The 24759-nt window shown below is 38.4% G+C and overlaps 1 protein-coding gene across 6 annotated transcripts in view; it reads left to right on the forward strand.

Moving 5' to 3' along the window:
• Window positions 1-24759, forward strand: part of STAM2 (signal transducing adaptor molecule 2) — a 61492-nt gene that overhangs the window by 3392 nt on the left and 33341 nt on the right. For all 6 annotated transcript variants that reach the window (XR_009490941.1, XM_024976530.2, XM_024976537.2 and 3 more), the window contains 6 exon segments: window positions 18997-19081; window positions 20133-20208; window positions 20321-20419; window positions 21316-21462; window positions 23453-23522; window positions 24128-24314. Coding sequence is in view for 5 of the 6 variants with exons in the window: in XM_024976528.2 (XP_024832296.1) it covers window positions 18997-19081; window positions 20133-20208; window positions 20321-20419; window positions 21316-21462; window positions 23453-23522; window positions 24128-24314 (664 nt within the window). In the remaining variant the exon portion in view is untranslated.

The raw sequence follows: 24759 nt of genomic DNA on the forward strand, positions 1-24759 counted from the left end.
AGTGTAGGTTTCCTGAGGTGGAGCCTGGTTAGGGCAACCTTTTTAGGGGATTCCAAAGAGAAAGTAAAACATGAGGGACACAGTCAACAATAGCAAGATTTAGTGATAGTGTTAAAAGGACTGATGTCATTTCCTTATATTCTCTATCAATTTTTTCCAGTCTCATGACATTGGTTCCCGAATCATGACTGTTCTGCTCCCTAACTCCAGTTCTTATTTGCATATCTTTTTTTCTCCTTACCCAAGTCAGGCAGTCTTTCTTACCAGTCTCCGCCTCTATGCCTTTTACAGTTCACTGATAGATTTTTGCTTTTTCACCAACTCTTGGTATCTCCTTCCTTAAGAGATATACTTAATTGTGTTCCACAAAGCTGAGCTTAAACTCTGCCTCTATAAAAACTTTTTTGACACAGTGGATTGAAGTATGAACTGTATCTATAAGGAGACTTTTTCAAATAAAATTTGAATGTATGTATTGCTGTCTTTGGCTTGTGTTGTGTTCAAATAACTTGACAGTGAGGTGGCTTACGATTTTCTGCATGGAATTTTTTTCTCCAATGAAATTTTATAAGAAACCCTAATATAAAAATAGATGTTGATAGCTCTCTGATAATACAAATTTACTTTATATGTTTAAATTCATTACATTTATGTAGTTAAGGCAATTCTTGAACACATGGAGTGGTTATAATCTTTGTAAAAAGTTAAAATTAAAAAAATTTTCGATTATAGGTGAGAATGGTAGCCTTAACCATCAGTTTTTTTTTCCCCTATACTTTCTTTTGCTCACGTGGTACCAAAAATCTAGTTATAAATTATAATTGATATATTTTGTAATTTTTTAAACAATAAGATATTTTTAGCATAAAGCATAGAATATAATGTAAACTTCTATTCCTATCTATCACCTCTGTCGAATCCTAACATTTGTCACACTTTATTCTTGTTTTCTTTGGAGAAGGCAATGGCGACCCACTCCACTACTCTTGCCTTGAAAATCCCATGGACGGAGGAGCCTGGTAGGCTGCAGTCCAGGGGGTTGTAAAAGAGTCGGACATGACTGAGCGACTTCACTTTCACTTTTCACTTTCATGCATTGGAGAAGGAAATGGCAACCCACTCCAGTGTTCTTGTCTGGAGAATCCCAGGGACGGCAGAGCCTGGTGGGCTGCCGTCTATGGGGTCGCACAGAGTCGGACACAACTGAAACGACTTAGCAGCATTCTTGTTTTCTTAGGAAAACATTCAAGATACAATGGGAATTATTACCTGTATTTAATAACTACTTGATACTATTCTTTTTCCTGTCTTCTTACAGTAAACACTCTCTAAAAAGATTAAAAAAAACTATGTTATAATATATACTAAACATGTAAATATATGTATTGTTTTACATGTTTTTAAACTTCATAAAAAAATACTCTTTGTAGTCATTTTCAACTTGTCATCTAGCACTTTTGGGAGAGTTATGCATATTGATGTTTGTAGCGCTAGTTCATTAATTTTAAAAGCTGTGTAATAGTCCACGTTTTTTAACTCATTATCCTATTAATGAACATGAAGTTTTTTGCAGTTTTTTTTGCTGTTACAGACAACACTGCAGTGAGAATTCTTATCCATGTTTTCTTGTTCATAAGAGTGAAGAGATTCTACATGGATTGTATCTTGAAGAGGAATCCTTTATTAAAAATGTATATAGTGCAAAGTTGCAAAATTTTAAATAATACTGGATTGTTCTTTCATGTATTTTGTGGAACATTTTACTCCCACCAGCAGTGGAAGTCAAGCCTCTGTTCCATATTCTCGATTAACACTGGGTATTGTCATAATTTAAAATTTATGCCAATTTGATGGGTATGAAATAGGGCATTGTTTTCATTTCAGTTTCATTGCAATTGAACATCTTTTCATGTTTTTTGGTGAGTCGGTTTTCTGTTTGTAAAAATTGGGCTTCCCCGGTGACTCAGCAGTAAAGAATCTACCTGCAATGCAGGAGCCACAGAAGATAGGGTTCGATCCCTGGGTCAGGAAGATCCCTGGAGGAGGGCATGGCAACCTACTCCAGTATTCTTGTCTGGAGAATTCCATGGACAGAGAAGCCTGGCAGGCTACCGTCCATAGGATCTCAAAGAATTGGACACGACTGAAGTGACTTAGCTCACATACATGTCTGCTCATTACTTTCATATACTTATTCTGTTGGATTATTTTCTTACTGAGTTTTAGCATTCCACATGCATCCTCTACTAATCTTTCATTGTTTACATGAATTGCAAATATATATCCCAGTCTGGCGCTTCTTTTTGTTTCTGATACCTTTTACTGTTAAAAAAAAAAAAAAAAAAGAAGTTTTTATTTAGTAATACTGTCTTTCTCCCTTGGTTTTATTTTTTTGTTGTTGTTCTAGAAAGGCTTTCTCTCTTCTCTTGAGTCTATAAGAATGTTGTCATGTTTTCTTCTGGAAGTTTTATTGGAGTTTTGATTTTTGTACTTAGGTCTTTAATCCATCTGGACTTGGTCTTTATGTAAGCTCTAAGGAGGGATCTGATGGGATAGTCAATTCACAATAGACAGTAATCAATTGTTTAATCACCATTGTTGAACAGTCTATCCTTCCCCTATTTGGTGCACTTTCTCCTACATAGTAAATCCCTTCCCCTGCATGAGGCCTGCATCTGTGCTTTCTGTTCACTGTTCTCTTTATCCTGTACCAATACCACATTCTATTCCTATGTCAGTGGCTTTTTTAGGTGTGGTAGGGTCAGGCCTGTGTCTTGTTTTTCTTCATTTTGCTAGTCATATCTGTTTTGGGCCTTTTTTTCTTCCATTTGGGTTTATTATTAGATTAGTAAAATCATAAAAGGAAATTTATGTTCTTTAAGATTTGAGAAGACATTGTAGTTTATAGTTTATTTATTTATAGTTTAAGTGGCCACAGGACTGGAAAAGGTCACTTTTGATTCCAGTCCCAAAGAAAGGCAATGCCAAAGAATGCTCAAACTACCGCACAATTGCACTCATCTCACACGCTAGTAAAGTAGTGTTCAGAATTCTCCAAGCCAGGCTTCATCAATACATGAACCGTGAACTTCCAGATGTTCAAGCTGGTTTTAGAAAAGGCAGAGGAACCAGAGATCAAATTGTCAACATCTGCTGGATCATTGAAAAAGCAAGAGAATTCCAGAAAAACGTCTATTTCTACTTTATTGACTATGCCAAAGCCTTTGACTGCACGGATCACAATAAACTGGAAAATTCTGAAAGAGATGGGAATACCGGGCTACCTGACCAGCTCTTGAGAAACCTGTATACAGGTCAGGAAGCAGCAGTTAGAACTGGACATGGAACAACAGACAGGTTCCAAACAGGAAAAGGAGTACATCAAGGCTGTATATTGTCCCCCTGCTTATTTAACTTATATGCAGAGTACATCAGGAGAGACGCTGGGCTGGATGAAGCACAAGCTGGGATCAAGATTGCTGGGAGAAATATCAATAACCTCAGATATGCAGATGACACCACCCTTATGGCAGAAAGTGAAGAAGAACTAAAGAGCCTCTTGATGAAAGTGAAAGAAGAGAGTGAAAAAGTTGGCTTAAAGCTCAACATTCAGAAAAGTAAGATCATGGTGTTCGGTCCCATCACTTCATGGCAAATAGATGGCAAACAGTGGAAACAGTGGCTGACTTTATTTTTCTGGGCTCCAGGATCACTGCGGATGGTGATTGCACCCAGGAAATTAAATGACACTTGCTCCTTGGAAGGAAAGTTATGACCAACCTAGACAGCATATTAAAAAGCAGAGACATTACTTTGCCATCGAAGGTCTGTCTAGTCAAGGCTATGATTTTTCCAGTAGTCATGTATGAATGTGAGAGTTGAACTATAAAGAAAGCTGAGCACCGAAGAATTAATGGTTTTGAACTGTGGTGTTGGAGAAGACTCTTGAGAGTCCCTTGGACTGCGAGGAGATCCAACCAGTCCATCCTAAAGGAGATTAGTCCTGGGTGTTCATTGGAGGGACTGATGTTGAAGCTGAAACTCCAATACTTTGGCCACCTGATACAAAGAGCTGACTCATTTGAAAAGACCCTGATGCTGGGAAAGCTTGAGGGCAGGCAGAGACAGGGACGGCAGAGGATGAGATGGTTGGATGGCATCACCGACACAATGGACATGGGTTTGGGTGGACTCTGGGAGTTGGTGATGGACAGGGAGGCCTGATGTGCTGCGGTTCTTGGGGTTCCAAAGAGTTGGACACGACTGAACAACTGAACTAAACTGTAGTTTATTCTTGGTTTATATGAACTGATGATATTAATAGCTAATAATACACTTTTTTGTTTCCTGATACTAATAGTTAGTTCTAAGCTTACTTAGATTTATAGTTGACCCTTGAACGACTCAGGGGGTTAGGGTTGTCGACCCCCTTGCACAGTAAAAACTCCATGTATTAACTTTTGACTCCCCCCGAAAACTTAACTACTAATAACCTACTGTTGACAGGAAGCCTTACTGATAACACAGTCTATTAATATATTTTTGATGTTATACGTATATCTACATATATCTTACGCATTCGTGACACACCTTTTTCTTAATCTTTAAAATATTTCTAGGCTTCCCAATTTGTCTTCAATTTTTTTCACATTGTTATAAATGTCTAAAAATTTTTTATAGTTATTAGAAAAGTTACATGGATATGTGCAGTTCAAACCCATGTTATTCAGTGGTCAATTTTAAAGTTAAGAGGGCAAGAGGAGGATTTTTCTACAGGTAAATATACAACATACTACAACTTAACACAGAGGGTTGAGAGGAAAGAATTTTTTTAACATTATTGCCTTATTTGTCTGTAACTTGTTAGTGACTGTTTGCATTTAGTATAGGGATTGAACCTAAGAAGGTCAGTGTGACAGATATCAAGACTTTGCCCCCTGAAAACTATTGACATTTTGAAGCTGCCACCTACTTAGTTTTAGCTCATATTGCTTCATTTTCATGTCAAAATTTTGCCAGTACATAGTGGTGTAGTTTTGAGAATTTTAGCCATTCTAATGGCATCTCATTGTGGCTTTAATATGTATTTATGTGCTTGATCTTTAGTACAGTCACTAAATTAATATTCTCTTTTTTGAAATACCTATTTAAGTTTTTCATCCATTTTTCTTTTCACTTAATTTTCACAACTCCTCTTTTAAACATGGCTGCTGCTGCTGCCGTCGCTTCAGTCATGTCCGACTTTGTGCGACCCCATAGACGGCAGCCCACCAGGCTCCCCCGTCCCTGGGATTCTCCAGGCAAGAACACTGGAGCGGGTTGCCATTTCCTTCTCCAATGCATGAAAGTGAAAGTGAAGTCGCTCATTTGTGTCCGACTCTAGTGACCCCATGGACTGCAGCCTACCAGGGAGCCATTCTAATTTCCATTTTACAGATGAGAACATGGTTTCAGATTTCAGTCAGAGCTGAGGGGAACTACCTAGAAGCCTTAAGCTAGTGTATAAGTTTCAGAGCTGGGAATAGAGAAGGTGAATCTTCAGTGTTTAATGGGTGATGTGTGTGCTCCACATGTGCCCAGTGATTTCCTCAGTCTGCAGAGGACAAGTAATCATCAGCCCAACCTAACTGCTTTTCATTCTCCATCGCTGGTGTTTTGGCAAGTTAGTGGCTACTTTTGGAGATTCATTTTTCCTTTTCCCCATCTATTAGTGTCTTCCACATGAAACTTTCTAGTAAGTCTGTTGAAATGGAAATTATACTTACTACATTTATACTTCTGCCCTGTTTCCTAATGTCAGAGTGTTTGTAGAAATGAGCATAACTGTTCTGTGGAGTTGGGAGTGAGGTATGAGAAAATATGGTCCACTGGAGAAGGGAATGGCAAACCACTTCAGTATTACTGCCTTGAGAACCCCATGAATGGTATAAAAAGGCAAAAAGATAGGACAGTGTAGATGAACTCTCCAGGTGGGTAGATGCCCAGTATGCTACTGGAGATCAGTGGAGAAATAACTCCAGAAAGAATGAAGGGACAGAGCCAAAGCAAAAACAACACCCAGTTGTGGATATGACTGGTGATAGATGCAAGGTCTGATGCTGTAAAAAACAATAGTGCATAAGAACCTAGAATGTTAGGTCCATGAATCAAGGCAAATTCAGTTCAGTTCAGTTCAGTTGGTCAGTCGTGTCCGACTCTTTGCAACCCCATGAATCGCAGCACGCCAGGCCTCCCTGTCCATCACCAACTCCCAGAGTTCACTCAAACTCACGTCCATCGAGTTGGTGATGCCATCCGGCCATCTCATCCTCTGTCCCCTTTTCCTCCTGCCCCCAATCCCTCCCAGCATCAGAGTCTTTTCCAATGAGTCAACTCTTCTCATGAGGTGGCCAAAGTACTGGAGTTTCAGCTTTAGCATCATTCCTTCCAAAGAACACCCAGGGCTGATCTCGTTTAGAATGGACTCGTTGGATCTCCTTGCAGTCCAAGGGACTCTCAAGAGTCTTCTCCAACACCACAGTTCAAAAGCATCAATTCTTCGGCGCTCAGCTTTCTTCACAGTCCAACTCTCACATCCATACGTGACCACTGGAAAAACCAAAGCCTTGACTAGATGGACCTTTGTTGGCAAAGTAATGTCTCTGCTTTTCAATAGGCTGTCTAGGTTGGTCATAACTTTCCTTCAAGGAGTAAGCGTCTTTTAATTTCATGGCTATAGTCACCATCTGCAGTGATTTTGGAGCCCCCAAAAATAAAGTCTGACGCTGTTTCCACTGTTTCCCCATCTATTTCCCATGAAGTGATGGGACCAGATGCCATGATCTTAGTTTTCTGAATGTTGACCTTTAAGCCAACTTTTTCACTCTCCTCTTTCACTTTCATCAAGAGGCTTTTTAGTTCCTCTTCACTTTCTGCCATAAGGGTGTTGTCATCTGCATATCTGAGGTTATTGATATTTCTCCCAGCAATCTTGATTCCAGCTTGTGCTTCTTCCAGCCCAGCGTTTCTCGTGATGTACTCTGCATATAAGTTAAATAAGCAGGGTGACAGTATACAGCCTTGACGTACTCCTTTTCCTATTTGGAACCAGTCTGTTGTTCCATGTCCAGTTCTAACTGTTGCTTCCTGACCTGCATATAAGTTTCTCAAGAGGCAGGTCAGGTGGTCTAGTATTCCCACCTCTTTCAGAATTTTCCACAGTTTCTTGTGATCCACACAGTCCAAGGCTTTGGCATAGTCGATAAAGCAGAAATAGATGTTCTTCTGAAACTCTCTTGCTCTTTCGATGATCCAGCACATGTTGGCAATTTGGAAGTGGTCAAACAGGAGATGGCAAGAGTGAACATCAACATTCTGGGAATCAGCGAGCTAAAATGGACTGCAATGGGTCAATTTAACTCAGATGATCGTTATATCTACTACTGTGGGTAGGAATCCCTTAGAAGAAATGGAGTAGCCATCATAGTCAACAAGAGTCCAAAATGCAATACTTGGATATAATCTCAAAAATGACAGAATGATCTCTGTTCATTTTCCAAGGGAAACCATTCAGTATCACGATAATCCACATCTATGCCCCAATGAGTAACGCTGATGAAGCTGAAGTTGAACGGTTCTATGAAGACCTACAAAACCTTTTAGAACTAACACCCAAAAAAGATGTCCTTTTCATTATAGGAGACTGGAATGCAAAAGTAGGAAGTCAGAAAACACCTGGTGTAACAGGCAAATTTGGCCTTGGAGTACAGAATGAAGCAGGGCAAAGGCTAATAGAACAAGAGAACGCACTGGTCATAGGCAAGAGAACTACTGCCAAGAGAACGCACTGGTCATAGCAAACACCCTCTTCCAACAACACAAGAGAAGACTCTACACATGGATGTCACCAGATGGCCAACGCCGAAATCAGACTGATTATATTTGCAGCCAAAGATGGAAAAGCTCTGTATAGTCAGCAAAAACAAGACCAGGAGCGGACTGTGGCTCAGATCATGAACTCCTTATTGCCAAATTCAGACTTAAATTGAAGAAAGTGGGGAAAACCACTAGACCATTCAGGTGTGACCTAAATCAAATCCCTTATGATTAGACAGTGGAAGTGACAAATAGATTTAAGGGACTAGATCTGATAGAGTGCCTGATGAACTATGGATAGAGGTTTGTGACATTGTACAGGAGACAGGGATCAAGACCATCCCCAGGAAAAAGCAATGCAAAAAAGCAAAATGGCTATCTGAGGGGGCCTTACAAATAACTGTGAAAAGAAGAGAAGTGAAAAGCAAAGGAGAGAAGGAAAGTACACCCATTTGAATACAGAGTTCAAAAACTAACAAGGAGAGATAAGAAAGCCTTTCTCAGTGATCAATGCAAAGAAATAGAGGAAAACAATAGAATGGGAAAGTCTAGACCTCTCTTCAAGATAGTTAGAAATACTAAGGGGACGTTTCATGCAAAGTTGCACTCTATAAAGGACAGATGGTATGGACCTAACAAAAGCAGAAGATATTAAGAAGAGGTGGCAAGAATACACAGACGAACTGTCCAAAAAAGATCTTCATGACCCAGATCATCACGATGGTGTGATCACTCACCTAGAGCCAGACATGCTGGAATGTGAAGTCAAGTGGGCCTTAGGAAGCATCACTACGAATAAAGCTATTGGAGGTGATGGAATTCCAGTTGAGCTATTTCAAATCCTGAAAGATGATGCTGTGAAAGTGCTGCACTCAATATGCCAGCAAATTTGGAAAACTCAGCAGTGATCACAGGACTGGAAAAAGTCAGTTTTCATTCCAATTTCAAAGAAAGTCAATGCCAAAGAATGTTCAAACTACCGCAGAATTGTACTCATCTCACACGCTAGTAAGGTAATGCTCAAAATTCTCCAAGCCAGGCTTCAACAGTACGTGAACTGTGAACTTACATATGTTCAAGCTCGTTTTAGAAAAGGCAGAGGAACCAGAGATCAAATTGCCAACATCTGCTGGATCATTGAAAAAGCAAAAGAGTACCAGAAAAATATCTATTTCTACTTTATTGACTATGCCAAAACCTTTGACTGTGTGGATCACAAGAAACTGTGGAAAATTCTGAAAGATGGGAATATCAGACCACCTGACCTGCCTCTTGAGAAATCTATGTGCAGGTCAGGAAGCAACAGTTAGAACTGGACATGGAACAACAGACTGGTTCCAAATTGAGAAAGGAATACATCAAGGCTGTATATTATCATCCTGCTATTTAACTTATATGCAGAGTACATCATGAGAAACACTGGGCTGCATGAAGCACAAGCTGGAATCATGATTGCTGGGAGAAATATCAATAACTTCAGATATGCAGATGACACCACCTTCATGGCAGAAAGCAAAGAACTAAAAAGCCTCTTGATGAAAGTGAAAGAGGAGAGTGAAAAAGTTGGCTTAAAGCTCAGCATTCAGAAAACTAAGATCATGGTGTTCGGCCCCATCACTTCATGGCAAATAGATGGGGAAACAGTGGCAGACTTTTTTTTCTGGGCTCCAAAATCACTGCAGATGATGACTGCAGCCATGAAATTAAATGACACTTGTTCCTTGGAAGGAAAGTTATGCCTGGCGTGCTTGTTCCCTGGGGTCGCAAAGAGTTGGACACAACTGCGCGGCTGAACTGAACTGATGGTTTTCAGCAAACCGTATAACAGAGGGTATCTTGGGAGTGTCACATAAGAAGAAAGTGAACTTGTAGGGAGGTAAAGCCTGCCCTATACCTTTTACCTTTTTAATAAATTACAATATTAGAAGGCAGTATATAATTTTTTTATTTTTTTTCTTTCTTCCTGTCTCCCCAACTCTCTAAACTTTTCCTAGTCTCCCCACAAATGTTGGCATGACACGTGAAATGAGAAAAGAGTAGCAGTCACTCTTCTGTATTCCACCAGAGCAAGAATTTCAAATGTATATATTGTTTTACTAGATGATGTAGTAAATGGAGTTAAGCGTGATATTCTATCTGATCCTTTGCTTATAAAGCAGAGTTGATCTAGCATTTTTATTATTCAGTATGTTTAAAATGTTCCTACATAGAGAAACTGACAACTGACTTGTTAAAAGAGTTAATTTAGCCATTTTGAACAAAAATTGCTGCCAAGAGGCAGTTTAATAGAAAATATACCCTGAGCCACATTGCCTTGATTGGAATCTTTTTACTGTTTACTAGCTGTATGATCTTTGCTAGTTACTTTTCTGTATCTCAGTTTCCTTATGTATTAAATGGGAAATCTTCTTTGGTTTCAACGTAAATAGTTGAGCATATGTAAAATGCTCTGGAACTATCACTTGTGGTTGTTTTTTAATTATTTCCTGTCATTCATTACTCAGAGCTGTAAGTAGGTTTTTCTTTTAGGAGATAAGTAATGTATTAAAGTAGAATTTATATTACAGCTTTCCCCATAGTAAACTGTATCAACAAAAATTTTCCCCAAACAAATCAAAACATTAAATGAGGAGAATTAAAAGATAAAAATGTATGCTAAACCCAAGCACTCCAAAATGCTGAGTTTATGGTGGTTGTCATTGGAGTCAGAAAAGCAGGTGAAATATTTATCATCTTATCAGTGTGATGTATTTGGCATTTAAATATTTTAATCTAAATTTAACTAAACTAGAATTCTAGAGCAAACTAGAATCTAGTGTGGTCTACTAATTTAATAGCAAGTATATTTTATTTTAATAGTGTAAATATGTAGGATTTGCAAGCTAGAAAAAATTGGCTGTCCTGTATTTTCAAATAGTTATTTAGTATGTAATGAATTGGTGTAAAGAGAGAACATTTTTATGTCTTTAGTAAAAGCCTCAGCTGTGGTTTCCTGTTAGATACCAAAAAGAATTCTACTTATTCATTTGCTTTCCATTTTCTAGTTATTTCTGCTTTTGGAAAACAAATTTTTTTTCAATTTTTCACAGTTCTTCTCCTGTAATTTTAAGGTATAAAAATAATTGTTTTTTAAAATAAATACATAAAAAGCAATTTTTCCATTAAGGCCTAATAAGCATTGGTTTAGTCATGTCCTGAGATACATGCAGTATCCTAATTATAATAGTGTTTTATATTTCCTTCATTATAGTCTTAATTGTCTGTATATTGTGATTGTTAATGTCCATGTGATGGGGTGTAGTGTTGGTCTAATACAAACATATTGCCTTCAGAGAGCACACTGAGTATATTGTCCTAGATTATCCTAGGTGTTGGTAGTTTTGTGCACATTTGAAGGAGTATTGAAACTGTGCTTTAATGTACAAGTAGTCTTCATTTGACATGATTCCAGTGTGCATGCATTTAGTTACCGTGTGTTGGTTAACTAGTTTTCTTTGTGAGATAGGTCTGTTTTGATATTACTATATTCTAGGATGCCTTTACTCCTAAGGTGTGATAGCGTTTTGGAGGTTTCAATTGATAGCCTAAAATATGGTCCTTTCTACTCTAGTTGGCTGGGGTACTAGTCTGCTTGGGCTGCCATAGCCAAATAACGTAGACCACGTAGCTAAGCAACAGAAATCTGTCTTCTCACATTTCTGGTGACTGGAAGTCCAAAATCAAGCTCCCAGCAGGGTTGGTGTCTAATGAGGGCTCGCCCCTGGGGTTGCAGATGGTTGTCTTCTCACTGTGTCCTCACCTGACCTCATTTTTGTGCATGTGAGAAAAGACAGGGAGCTCTCTGGTGTCTCTTCTTTTGAGGACACTAATCCTCTTGGGTCAGGGCTTCAACCTTATGACCTTATTTCACCTTAATTACTTCTTTAGAGTCTGGTCTCCAGCTCCAGCAGTGCTGGGTAGGGCTTCATGGTATGAATTTTGTGGGGACACAGACACTCAGTCCATAGCAGGTAGGAACTTGTAAAGACTCCTTGCATTGTGCAGCCTTCCAGTCTAATAGCAGGTGATCTGTGCTAGACCTCATAGAACCTCACCCAGAGTGTGTGGGAGTGTGGGTGTATACAGCATAGCCCTTGACCAACAAGGACCCACGATTAAATCCCTATGCTCAGAAATCTGGCCTCTGTCTCCTAGGTGCCTTATTTGGGCTGTTTCTACTTGTGTTTTGGGCTTCCCTGATAGCTCAGTTGGTAAAGAATCCACCTGCAATGCAGGAGACCCTGGTTCGATTCCTGGGTCAGGAAGATCTGCTGGAGAAGAATACCCACTCCAGTATTCTTGGGTTTCCCTTGTGGCTTGGCTGGTAAAGAAGCCACATGCAATGCGGGAGACCTGGGTTTAATCCCTGGGTTGGGAAGATCCCCTGGAGAAGAGAAAGACTACCCACTCCAGTATTCTGACCTAGAGAATTCCATGTATAGTCCATGGGGTAGAAAAGAGTCAGACACGACTGAGCGGCTTTCACTACTTGTGTTGGGACAAGAAAGTATGCCCATGTAGAACACTAGGGCCATGGTGAGGCTTACTTCATATTTCCCTTCTTTCAGAAACCTCAGATGTGCACTGCTTGTTGTTCACTTCCTGACCACAGTTGCCTCATATATTTTGGCCTGTTTTATTCTTGTTTTCAGCCCCATGGTGGCTCAGATGGTAAAAAATCTACCTGCAATGCAAGAGACCAGGTTCCACCCCTGGTTCGGGAAGATCCCCTAGAGAAGGGAATGGCAACCCACTCCAGTCTTCTTGCCTGGAGAATCCCGTGGACAGAGGAGCCTAGTGGACTACAGTCTCCCTGGTTGCAGAGAGTTGGACAGAGTGACTAATAACATGCTTGTTTTCAATAGAGTAGCAAGTCTGGTACCAGATGTTCTGCCATGGTTGAAAGCAGACCAGTCGTGAGTTTTTATTTTCAAACATAGTAGGAAGAGCTTTAAAGATCTCTTTGAGGCATGCTTGTTTTATATAATTTTTTTTTTTTATTACTGATGGAACCTATTTTCTTAAAAGTTTTACAGGTTAGACTTGAATCCTTTTTAATGCTGTGTGTTGAACATTATGGGCTGTGTAGAGGGTGAGTCTTTTGTTCCTTATAGGTATTGATGGACTGATTCTTTATGATATTCTTAGAATCTTTCTGAAGTATTTCACGGTGTATTTGAAGCTCTCCATATACAATCATAATCTGGTGATGGAATGTTATGACTTACACCCACCAAACCCTGGAAATTTAGAATTTAGGCCCCAGGAGGGCTCTTTTAACTCTCCCCCGCTCTATGTATTTGACATAGGATAATGTGAGATAGGGCCCCAACACTGGGCATGGTGACATGCTATAAAAGAATGGTTCCTTAATTATAATATTTAAGATTTTTTCCTGGAGTTTAAAATACTTTTAAGTGCATAATTTAACTGTTATTTCCTTCACTTGAAAAATGAAATACTTTTTGGCAGGCCATTATAAAGTCTTTAGATTTTATACTTTTTAAAAAGGGTAATTGTGAGTCCTATATTTGTAGAAAGTAAACTATGCTGGATAGAGTATTTAAATTAGGATTTTTCCATTTTCTATAAAAGATCAAGTAAAAAAAATTCTGTTGAGATATTTTTGAAATTGTTGGAAGGGTTTTGAGGGGGTATCAAAGAGGCTTCACACACAATTATGTATCACATAGCCAGAAGTGAAAAAACAGTCATTAAAAATTGAGTTCTAGCAGGAATAGGTAGGTTATTGGATGATCTAAAAATCAGTTGTGGAGGAGCGGGGCGTGAGTGGATGTTGAGTGTATTGGTACTGATATACATGTATGCTGACAAAATTTGGTAATTGATGGTGCTGGCTTCTCAGATCACAGAAGAAAGGATAGATTCTTAGATCCCCACTTCACCCCATGTGCCAGATGAAATTCCAGAAAGACTAAGAATTTACCTGTAAAAGATAAATAATATATATATTTATATATAAAGAAAAATATATTGGGGGAATATTTAATCTCAGGTAGTTGTAACACTGCCAAATGACATTAAAAAAAAAAAAATAACCTATCTGTACAGCAAGAACAAAACCCCATCCATTATAGGCAGAGAGAAAATTTGAGCATGAAGCTGGCAAGTTGTAATATATGTGATTTGCTCTTCAGACTCAAGATAAATATATATCACTGTACTAGAATCCTTTGCCTCCTTCTGGAGGCATTCCTTTCCCCATTCACCCTGGCTGTGTTTTTAGATGGACTCCTAGAGGTATTGGTATTGTCATTCCTCTTTAGTAAACAAGCGGAGAAGGGAACCTCCCTTTAAAGCTCCCTGGTGCTGTTGCCTTTTGTTGCCACTTGGTGTTGCTATTGAAGCTTGATTCTGTGGAGCCCCTTGTATTGCTCAGCTATGAGGCTCTTAATGGTCCAGAAGCTTGCACAGACTTCACTGGGGCCACATGGGGCTTCTTAAGGCTATTAGAGTTCATTTACTCAGAAGCTCTGCTGTTGTTTCCCCCTTTAGAGTCATTGTACCAGGGTTATAGGGTATGAAGGAGCAACCAGCACCATTCATTCATTCATTCAACAAATAATTACTTAGCACCCGCTGTGTGCACTGGATACTGTTTTATTTATTTTAATAGTGAACAAAACAAAGCAAAAACTTCCTGCCACTTGGAGTCTACATTCTTTCTGAGGGTTGGGTGGAGGGAGAAGAGTGGTGGCAGAGAGAGATGATGGGGTTAAGTGTTAATGCTGTGACACATCTGCAGAAACTTCTCTGCACACAGTTCTGATCTCTTTTAATTATTTTGCTATTTATTCTATGTGGGACATCAATATGAGTGATTCCAGTAAGTGTAATAAAGAAGAGAGGCTGAGTACTTGATGGATTTAAATTTACAGTTCACTGATGACTTCTCGCTAGCTTATATAGGCACTTTGTGGCCACGCTGTATGTAGTGGTGCATCATGCAGCTATTAAAAACGTTGGTGGTGGTTGTTCAGTTGCCAAGTTGCGTCTGACTCTTTGCAACCCCCTGGACTACAGCACATCAAGCTTCTCTGTCCCTCACCATCTCCTGGAGTTTGCCCAAATTCATGTCCTTTGAATCCATGATGCCATCCAACCATCTCATCCTCTGTCATCCTCTTTTCCTTCTGCCTTCAGTCTTTCCCAGCATCCGAGTCTTTTCAAATGAGTTGGCTCTTTGCATCTGGTGGCCAAAGTGTCGGAGTTTAAACATCAGTCCTTCCAATGAATATTCAGGGTTGATTTCCTTTAGGATGACTGGTTTGATCTCCTTGCAGTCCAAGGGACTCTCAAGAGTCTTTTCCAGCACTACAGTTCGGAAAGCATCAATTCTTCAGTGCTCAACTTTATTTATGGTCCAACTCTCACATCCATACATGACTACTGGGAAGACCATAGCCTTTACTATATGGTATAGACATGTATTTATGAACATGAAGAGATGATTATGTTAAGTGGAAAGGCACCTTAGGAAGTAATATATTTAGGATGATCACATTGTTGAAAAGTACTTTTTCTCTACCCCTGAGGTCTCCTTCCTGAGCAGGGAGTTCTGTTAGTTTCACCCAAGTCTGCCTCCACTTCGTTATTTACTCCATCCCTGGTATAATGACTTGAATACACGTGCATGCTGAGTCACTTCAGTCATGCGAGCCTATAGATTATAGCTTACCGGATTCCTCTGTCCATGGGATTCTCCAGGCAAGAATACTGGAGTGGGATACCATACCTGCCTCGGATCTTCCCGACCTAGGGATCAAACCCACATCTCTTATGTCTTTGGTATAATGACTTATCTGATTGTAAATTTGAGAGTAATTGACCCTCCTGGTGCCTGTTGTCAATGTAAGAGCTGTCTGGTCTTTTTACAGCCATGAATCGATTTCTTCTTGGAATAATTGTGCAGGTGCTCAACCCTGCAGGGAGAGGTCTGCTCTGTCTTTTGCTAACACGTCCATCTCTGGGGCTCACTGCTACCAAGCCCATTTGTCCAACATACCTAAAGCTTCTATTAGGAATGACAGTGATATTTTATTTTTTGTTTTGTTTCTTGTTCATAACTTTGGCAGGGAAGTGGTTATCAGTTTTTGGATGCTCTCTTTTATTTAGTTTTATACATATTTTCCCCCATATACATGCTAGAAAAAGGTCTGGGTAAATATGCATCATAGTTTTCCAAGAGGTTCGTAGAACTAGGAGATTTCCCCCCCCTCCTTTTTTTTTTTCTGTCTGTACTTTTGAATTAACTGGGATTATTAGATATGTTTGAGAAATAGTTAAACATTTTCAACCTCTGAAAAATACAGCCTGGCCTGACTTTCCCTGTAAAAGAACTAGTCATCTTTCTACCAGGGAAGAAGCTAGACTTGAGTGATAAGTTTCTACCTGTAGAGCTTGATGCTTGAGTCTACAACTTATAATAGGCAAAAATATATTACTAAAATCTCTAACTTAACATTTCATCATCAGAATAATTGCCTTTATCCTTAAATTTACAAGTTTTCAGTTTTTTGTATCCCTTAACTACTCTTCTGGATATAGATGAATTTACTTCTTTTGTCTTTTAACCTTCCTACTACCTTTGTAAGTACTTAATCTACTATCTTCACTGTACATTTGCCTTTGCCAGTGAGATTTTTCATTTCAAAATGTTTGTATTTCTAGTTTTGATGTTTGCTGCTTAAAGCTTTAACATTTCTCGTAAAGACAGTTTCAGTTCAGTTCAGTCACTCAGTCGTGTCCGACTCTTTGCGACCCCATGGACTGCAGCACGCCAGGCCTCCCTATCCATCACCGACTCCCAGAGTCTACCCAAACTCATGTCCATTGAGTTGGTGATGCCATCCAACCATCTCATCCTTTGTCGTCCCCTTCTCCGCCTGCCCTCAATCTTTCCCAGCATCAGGGTCTTTTCAAATGAGTCAGCTCTTTGAATCAGGTGGCCAAAGTATTGGAGTTTCAGCTTCAACACTAGTCCTTCCAATGAACACCGAGGACTGATCTCCTTTAGGATGGACTGGTTGGATCTCCTTGCAGTCCAACGGACTCTCAAGAGTCTTCTCCAACACCACAGTTCAAAAGCATCAGTTCTTCAGCACTCAGCTCTCTTTACAGTCCAACTCACATCCATACATGGCTACTGGAAAAACCATAGCCTTGACTAGATGGACCTTTATGGGCAAAGTAATGTCTCTGCTGGACTGGAAGAAACATAAGCTGGAATCGAGATTGCTGGGAGAAATATCAATAACCTCAGATATGTAGATGACACCACCCTTATGGCAGAAAGTGAAGAGGAACTAAAAAGCCTCTTGATGAAAGTGAAAGTGGAGAGTGAAAAAGTTGGCTTAAAGCTCAACATTCAGAAAACTAAGATCATGGCATCCGGCCCCATCACTTCATGGGAAATAGATGGGGAAACAGAGTCAGACTTTATTTTTCTGCACTCCAAAATCACTGCAGATGGTGACTGCAGCCATGAAATTAAAAGACGCTTACTCCTTGGAAGGAAAGTTATGACCAACCTAGATAGCATATTCAAAAGCAGAGACATTACTTTGCCAACAAAGGTTCATCTAGTCAAGGCTGTGGTTTTTTCTGTGGTCATGTATGGATATGAGAGTTGGACTGGGAAGAAGGCTGAGTGCTGAAGAATTGATGCTTTTGAACTGTGGTGTTGGAGAAGACTCTTGAGAGTCCCTTGGACTGCAAGGAGATCCAACCAGTCCATTCTGAAGGAGATCAGCCCTGGGATTTCTTTGGAAGGAATGATGCTAAAGCTGAAACTCCAGTACTTTGGCCACCTCATGCGAAGAGTTGACTCATTGGAAAAGATTCTGACGCTGGGAGGGATTGGGGGCAAGAGGAGAATGGGATGACAGAGGATGAGATGGCTGGATGGCATCACTGACTCGATGGACGTGAGTCTGAGTGAACTCCGGGAGTTGGTGATGGACAGGGAGGCCTGGCGTGCTGCGATTCATGGGGTCGCAAAGAGTCGGACATGACTGAGCGACTGATCTGATCTGATCTGATCTGAATGTCTCTGCTTTTTAATAAGTTGGCCTTAACTTTCCTTCCAAGGAACAAGCATCTTTTAATTTCATGACTGAAGTCACCATCTGCAGTGATTTTGGAGGCCCCAAAAATAAAAGTCTGCCACTGTTTCCCCATCTATTTCCCATGAAGTGATGGGACCGAACACCATGATCTTCGTTTTCTGAATGTTGAGCTTTAAGCCAACTTTTTCACTCTCCTCTTTCACTTTCATCAAGAAGCTCTTTAGTTCTTTGCTTTCTGCCATGAGGGTGGTGTCATCTGCATATCTGAAGTTATTGATATTTCTCCCGGCAATCTTGATTCCACCTTGTGCTTCATCCTGTCCAGCGTTTCTCATGATGTACTCTGCATATAAGTTAAATAAGGGTGAGAATGTACAGCCTTGATGTACTCCTTTTCCTATTTGGAAGCAGTCTGTTGTTCCATGTCCAGTTCTAACTGTTGCTTCTTGACCTGCATACAGATTTCTCAAGAGGCAGGTCAGGTGGTCTGATATTCCCATCTCTTGCAGAATTTTCCCCAGTTTCTTGTGATCCACACAGTCCAAGGCTTTGGCATGGTCAATAAAGCAGAAATAGATGTTTTTCTGGTACTCGCTTGCTTTTTCAATGATCCAGCAGATGTTGGCAATTGGATCTCTGGTTCCTCTGCCCTTTTAAAACCAGCTTGAACATCTGGAAGTTCACGGTTCATGTATTAATGATGCTAAACTCTTTTAGCTTTTGCTTGTTTATGAAACTCTATCTCCTTCAAATCTGAGTGATATCTTTGCTGGGTAGAGTGTTTGTTTTTGTTTTTTTCAGGTGGGTGGAGTATTCTTGTTTGTAGCTTTTTCTCCTTTCATCACTTTGAAAATATTACGCCATATTCTTCTGGTCTGCAGAGTTTCTGCCAAAATATCAGCTAATGGTCTTATAGGAGTTCCCTTGTGTGTAATTGGTTTCTTTTCTCTGGATACTTTTATGTCTTTCCTGGCATGTAAGACATCCTAATTTTTTGTATGTTTATCTCTTATAGAAAAGGCTACAAATGAGTACAACACTACAGAAGATTGGAGTCTTATTATGGATATATGTGACAAAGTTGGAAGCACTCCTAACGGGTAAGATGGCCAGTCATGCCCAGTGAATGTCTAGGAGCTTAATAATCTGTATCTCTTTTCCTGATATAATTCTGGAAGGAAATGGGATTTTTACTGTTTCCTTTTGGGAGTAAAAGTAAAGACATGCTACTGGCTGAATTTATGTGGTTAATCTTATTCTGAAAGAACAAACAGAAAAGAATTAACTGAAAACTTGAAATATTGAAATGTATAATTAAAGCCTTGATACAGGGAATTCCCTGGTGGTCCAGTGCTTAGGACACTGTGCTTTCACTGCTGGGGGTCCAGGTTCAATCCCTGGTCAGGGAACTAATCCCAGAAGACTCAAGGTACAGCTCAAAAAGAAAAAAATATATATATATATATAATGCCTTGATTCAATAGGGACAGATGTTAACAATGAATAGACTTAATTATTTAGGGCATTCTCCTGTGACTTAGACATGTTATTAATGAAGTAGATAAATATAACAATATATAATATATTGAAAAGATCTTTCAGTAATGAATAGATAAATGCAATAAATCATGATGAAAAAGTGAATATAAATAATAGTGCTTTGAGGATGGAATGGGGCCATTAACCTGATTATACATTAGAGGTTTAGAAGACTGATGAAAGCATTTGTTTTAATGTTCCAGCTTTTTGAAGTTTATTCATGCATGGTTATACTTAAATCATATGAGACTATGTATCTTGCTAGTTTTTTTCCCCACAAGATAAGAATTTGCTGTCTGAAAGCTATCTTAAATGTAAAGATAATTTTTATGATACTGTTCTCTTGTCATGACTGACCTTTTTGAAATGATTTGATTTTTGATTTTGGGATACACAACCTTTGCAATAGCATTTTTTCCCCTCTACAAGTCTATGAGCAAAAGGTGTAAGATCATTTGATAGATTTATTCCCTTAATGAAGTAAAGTTTGCAGGTGTACATATAAGGTATTGTATGACCAAATAGCTTTTAAAGTTACTTGGTTGTAGAATACCTTATGTATTTAATGCTTGAATTGAAATTCTGAATACTTAACTTTCTTCATTTTTTTAGAGCAAAAGATTGCCTAAAAGCCATAATGAAAAGGGTAAATCATAAAGTTCCTCATGTTGCTCTGCAGGCATTAACTGTAAGTGAAAGTCATGTTATTATTTGGCCCAAATTTTAAATGTGTTTGTTTCAGTAAGTTAAGTAAAATTACATCTCAACATTTGTATATTGATTTTTATTTTAATTAATAGCTTCTTGGGGCTTGTGTGGCAAACTGTGGAAAGATATTTCATTTAGAAGTGTGTTCCCGTGATTTTGCAACAGAAGTACGTGCTGTGATAAAAAATAAGGTAAATTTTAAAAAGAAAAGAAGTTTGAGTCATTAAAAAATACATATGCTGTGTTATTTTAACTGTGTTATAGCATTAGTAGAGTTGTAAGTGAAATCCTTTTAGATAAATTTGAAACGAAACAAACTTTCTGTTCTAAAATTTGTTGTTTGCATTTGTAACACCAAAAACTGTTTTCCTCCCTAAAGCATATATATAAGTGATAAAGCTGATCTTTATTGAGGGTTAGCAGCCACTGCTTTAAGCATTTTATGTATGCTATCTTGTTTAATGCTCTTAGCAACTCTTGGAAGTTAGATTCCCAGGTAATTCTTATTTTATAGATGGAGAAACTAAGACTTAAGAGTAACTTGTCTAAGATTATGCAGCTAATAAGTGGCATAGCTGAAGTTCAGATGTAAATGTCTGTGATACCAGCATCCAAACTAACCATCATTCTGTCCTGATTCCCATTAGAGATGGTGAACAAAGGAGGCCTTTGTTTTAGAGAACAGGGTGGAGAGGGCCTTTGTGATGGGGTTGTTATTGGTTTATTTGTAATAGAAATTCTGATTCACTATGTTCATGCTATTAGTGACAGAAATCTCAGAATTTTACTTTAGTTGATATAAAAAGTTTAATCTAATATTGAGAATATTAGGAAAACATGAAATAATCTATGAATATGACAGATTCATTGTCATTGTATAAGACATAAACATTAATGTTCAAAATAGGTAATTTTCCAAGAGACAAGTATATATTAAAATAGGTATTTATCAAGTGCTCATCTAAACTAAGATTTGCTGGACTTTTGTGGATATTCATAAAACTAGAGAATTTTGGTGGTAATTCTCTTTGTTAAATAATTCAAGTGCTTATTTTAACTATTTTATTCTTTGCCTTTTCTTTAAAAGGCTCATCCTAAAGTATGTGAAAAACTGAAATCTTTAATGGTAGAATGGTCAGAAGAATTTCAGAAGGACCCTCAGTTTAGTCTAATATCTGCAACTATTAAATCTATGAAAGAAGAAGGAATTACTTTTCCTCCATCAGGTTCTCAGGTAAGAGATTCATTCAGACTCATGGATGACCCTATACTATAATATTTTGAAGGTATATACCTTATTTCAAAGCTGGCAAGGTCTATCTTAGTCATTACTCACCTCCACTCTATATGAGTTTGTCTAGTGTAGTGCCTGTAATTGTCGAGTGAATTCTACACATGAGAACTTTGAGAAGTGAGTCATCCATAAATAATCTGTTTAATGTGACTCTGAATCTAGAGTCATGCAAAAGGCATAGATGTGTGAGAGAGCCCTTATGTTCAAGGTATTTATAGTCAATTGAAAGGGTAGCTTTATTTTTTTTTTTTTGAAAGGGTAGCTTTATATATGTGAAAAATAACTGATTATAAGTGACAAAGATGGATGAGGGGTGCAAAAGTTAGATGCCAAGAAGAGGTAACTGTAGACTGGGATGGTGAAGAACTTGAAGAGTAGAATTTTTAGGCTGGAATGTAATTCAGTATGTAAGGGGAGTAAAGAGGTTGTCAAGGGAGGAATGACATGAATCATTTCATGGACTTGAGAAAGCTCGAGGCCTGTCTGCTGAAGAGGGAACATGCCTGGAGTATGCTGTAGTTTACGTATAAAATGGGTTGGCCTGTAAGGCTAGAAGTTTATTTGAGGACACAGGGACAGCGTTTGCAGGACCGGGGTGGAGGCAGGGATAATGATTCCCAGAGTCTGTGGTGTATTTTGTGTCTGTGGGGGAAAAACACTGTATCTTGGGTTCTGCTCTCAGTGTCTCTTGTTTTCTCAGGATATGGGCTAGGCAAAGAAACTAAGAGAACTGTGTATTTTTTCAATTTTAGACCATAGACTGAAGACACAAAAAGAACCTTTTCAGTTGATCAGATCTATGGGTTCAAAGTAGAATGTAGTGAGGTGGATGAGCTAGAACCTGTTACAGAGAGTGAAATAAATCAGAAAGAGAAAAACAAGTGTCATGTATTAGCCCATATAAATGGAATCGAGAAAAATGGTACTGATGAACGTATGTGAAGGGCAGGAATAGAGTTGCAGACATGGAGAATGGACTGGTGGGCACAGTGGGGCAACACAGGGTGGTACAAATTGAGAGAGTAACATTGACATGTATGTACTATTATGTGTAACATAAGTAGCTGGCAGGAAGCAGCTGTATGTAGCACAGGGAGCTCAGCTTCAGTGCTCTGTGATGACGCAGATGGGTGGGATGGGGGATGGGGTAGGAAGGAGGCTTAAGAGGGAGAGGATATATGTATACTTACAGCTGATTCACATTGTCATAAACAGCAGAAGCTAACACAACATTGTAAAGCAGTTATCCTCCAATTAAAAATAAATTTAAAAATAAAAGTCTTAAAAGTAATAAAAAGCCAGCTTTTCCTTGCTCTGTCCTTTCTGCAAGTCATTCTCAAAAATCTGTGTTGATGATTCGGAAAAAACTGGTTGATGGTTCGGAACCCTGGACATCTCTGTCTTCCATGCCCTTAAGTTTAAGCATGACTTTCCTTAGTCCTCTGCTATGTCTGAAGAGTCACCACCATTCAAACACAATGAGTAGTGAAGGGGGTTAACAGGAGCTGCCCCTGTTGTTTGCGTCCCGCCTCTGCTCTTCTTCTTTATCCTGGCTTCTTGGTACTTCTGTGCAGCGTATCACCTCTCACTGAATTAGAGGCTTTGGACCACCGAGATCAGGAAGTGCAGTCAGGAAAGATGTATATTTAAGTACTTTTCTTTATGCCAGGTTCTGTGTCAGATACTAAGATTGATACAAAATGTAAACCAGTTCATGCCCTTTGTGATTTTTTTCATGTTTTCTTGAAAATTCTGATGTTCTGTTTTAGTATTTGAAAACAACTACTTAAACTTATCATAAAGACCTTCACTTTTAAGTCAAACTCATTAGTTACATTAGTTGTTTTTTTTAATTAGCATGTGCAAGTAATTATAGAGCTTGTGTTTTCTTTGAAAAGGTAGTTGTGTTCATTTTACTTATACATTACAGACTGTCTCAGCTGCTGCCAAAAACGGTACATCATCGAACAAAAACAAAGAAGATGAAGATATAGCTAAAGGTAAAGAATCAAGCACATGTAGTTTAGTATTGCTGATCTTTGCAGAATGATTTATTGGAATAAAAATTAAAATAAAACTGAGTTTACTTATAGTATTTTACCTCAAATCTAAAAATCAGTGGAGTCTGAAAATGTAAGAGAAACAACTGACATGATATAAGGTTAATTGAATTCATAATCCTTGCAAGTAATGGTTTTTAGTGTCCTACCTTTGAAGAGATTACATTTCACCTTTTCTTTAATGCCAAAGTTATGAGTCAAGCACAGAAATATGTTCATGACTTGTACTATATGGAAAGCTACCCATATTATAATGTCACAATCTGTTTGCTGTAAAAATAATAGCTGCTGTATATGACAGACTGTGATATTAAGGAATGAGCAAAAACTTTATTTTCAAAAATGTCATAGTTGTCTGCCCTGTCCCCTTTTGCCCCCACCCCCACCCTACAAAAGCTAATTGTTTAGTATTTAACTGGACAAATAACATTCACTTGATTTATTCTTATTAAATAGTATATTATGTAATATTTCTTTTTAAACTCTTAAAAAATCAGAGTTAATACTGTCTGTCTTGTTTTTTGCATTTTAATTTTTCAAACTAGCTATTGAATTATCATTGCAAGAGCAGAAGCAGCAGCACACAGAAACAAAATCCTTATATCCATCTGCAGAAATTCAGTCAAATAATAAAGTTGCAAGGAAAGTGAGAGCTTTATATGATTTTGAAGCCGTTGAGGACAATGAACTCACTTTTAAACACGGTGAAATTATTATTGTTTTGGATGACAGGTATGTTTTAAATGTTTCTGGAATATTTTGAAGTTATTCAGTATCATATCCTTAATTTAGAATGCTGAATATTCAGCTTTTGACTTTGGTGTATTTAAATCATACTAGAACCTTTTCTGCCTTAATTATTTCTTTCTAAAATTAGTTAGGGTAGTTTGAGTTTCTTATTCTTTCATTAAATTTGGTAATAAAGTGTTCTTTGTATCTTGGGTTAAAAATGTATTGAATAATATTGTTTATTATCACAATTGAGACGCAGAAATATTCAGTCATTTGGATGTATTTACATTGAGAATTGTATATACCAAAATTACTGGCAAAAAAAAAAAAAAAACAACTTTAGGAAGAGATATAGCTGTAATACCTTTGATCAGCTCAGCTAAAAACTATGCTCAGCTCCTCCCCAGTTGTTAATCTGCTACTGCCTCTCCCTCACAATTTCTCT

This window comes from Bos taurus, chromosome 2, assembly GCF_002263795.3.
Source record: "Bos taurus isolate L1 Dominette 01449 registration number 42190680 breed Hereford chromosome 2, ARS-UCD2.0, whole genome shotgun sequence".
Classification (NCBI taxonomy): domain Eukaryota; kingdom Metazoa; phylum Chordata; class Mammalia; order Artiodactyla; family Bovidae; genus Bos; species Bos taurus.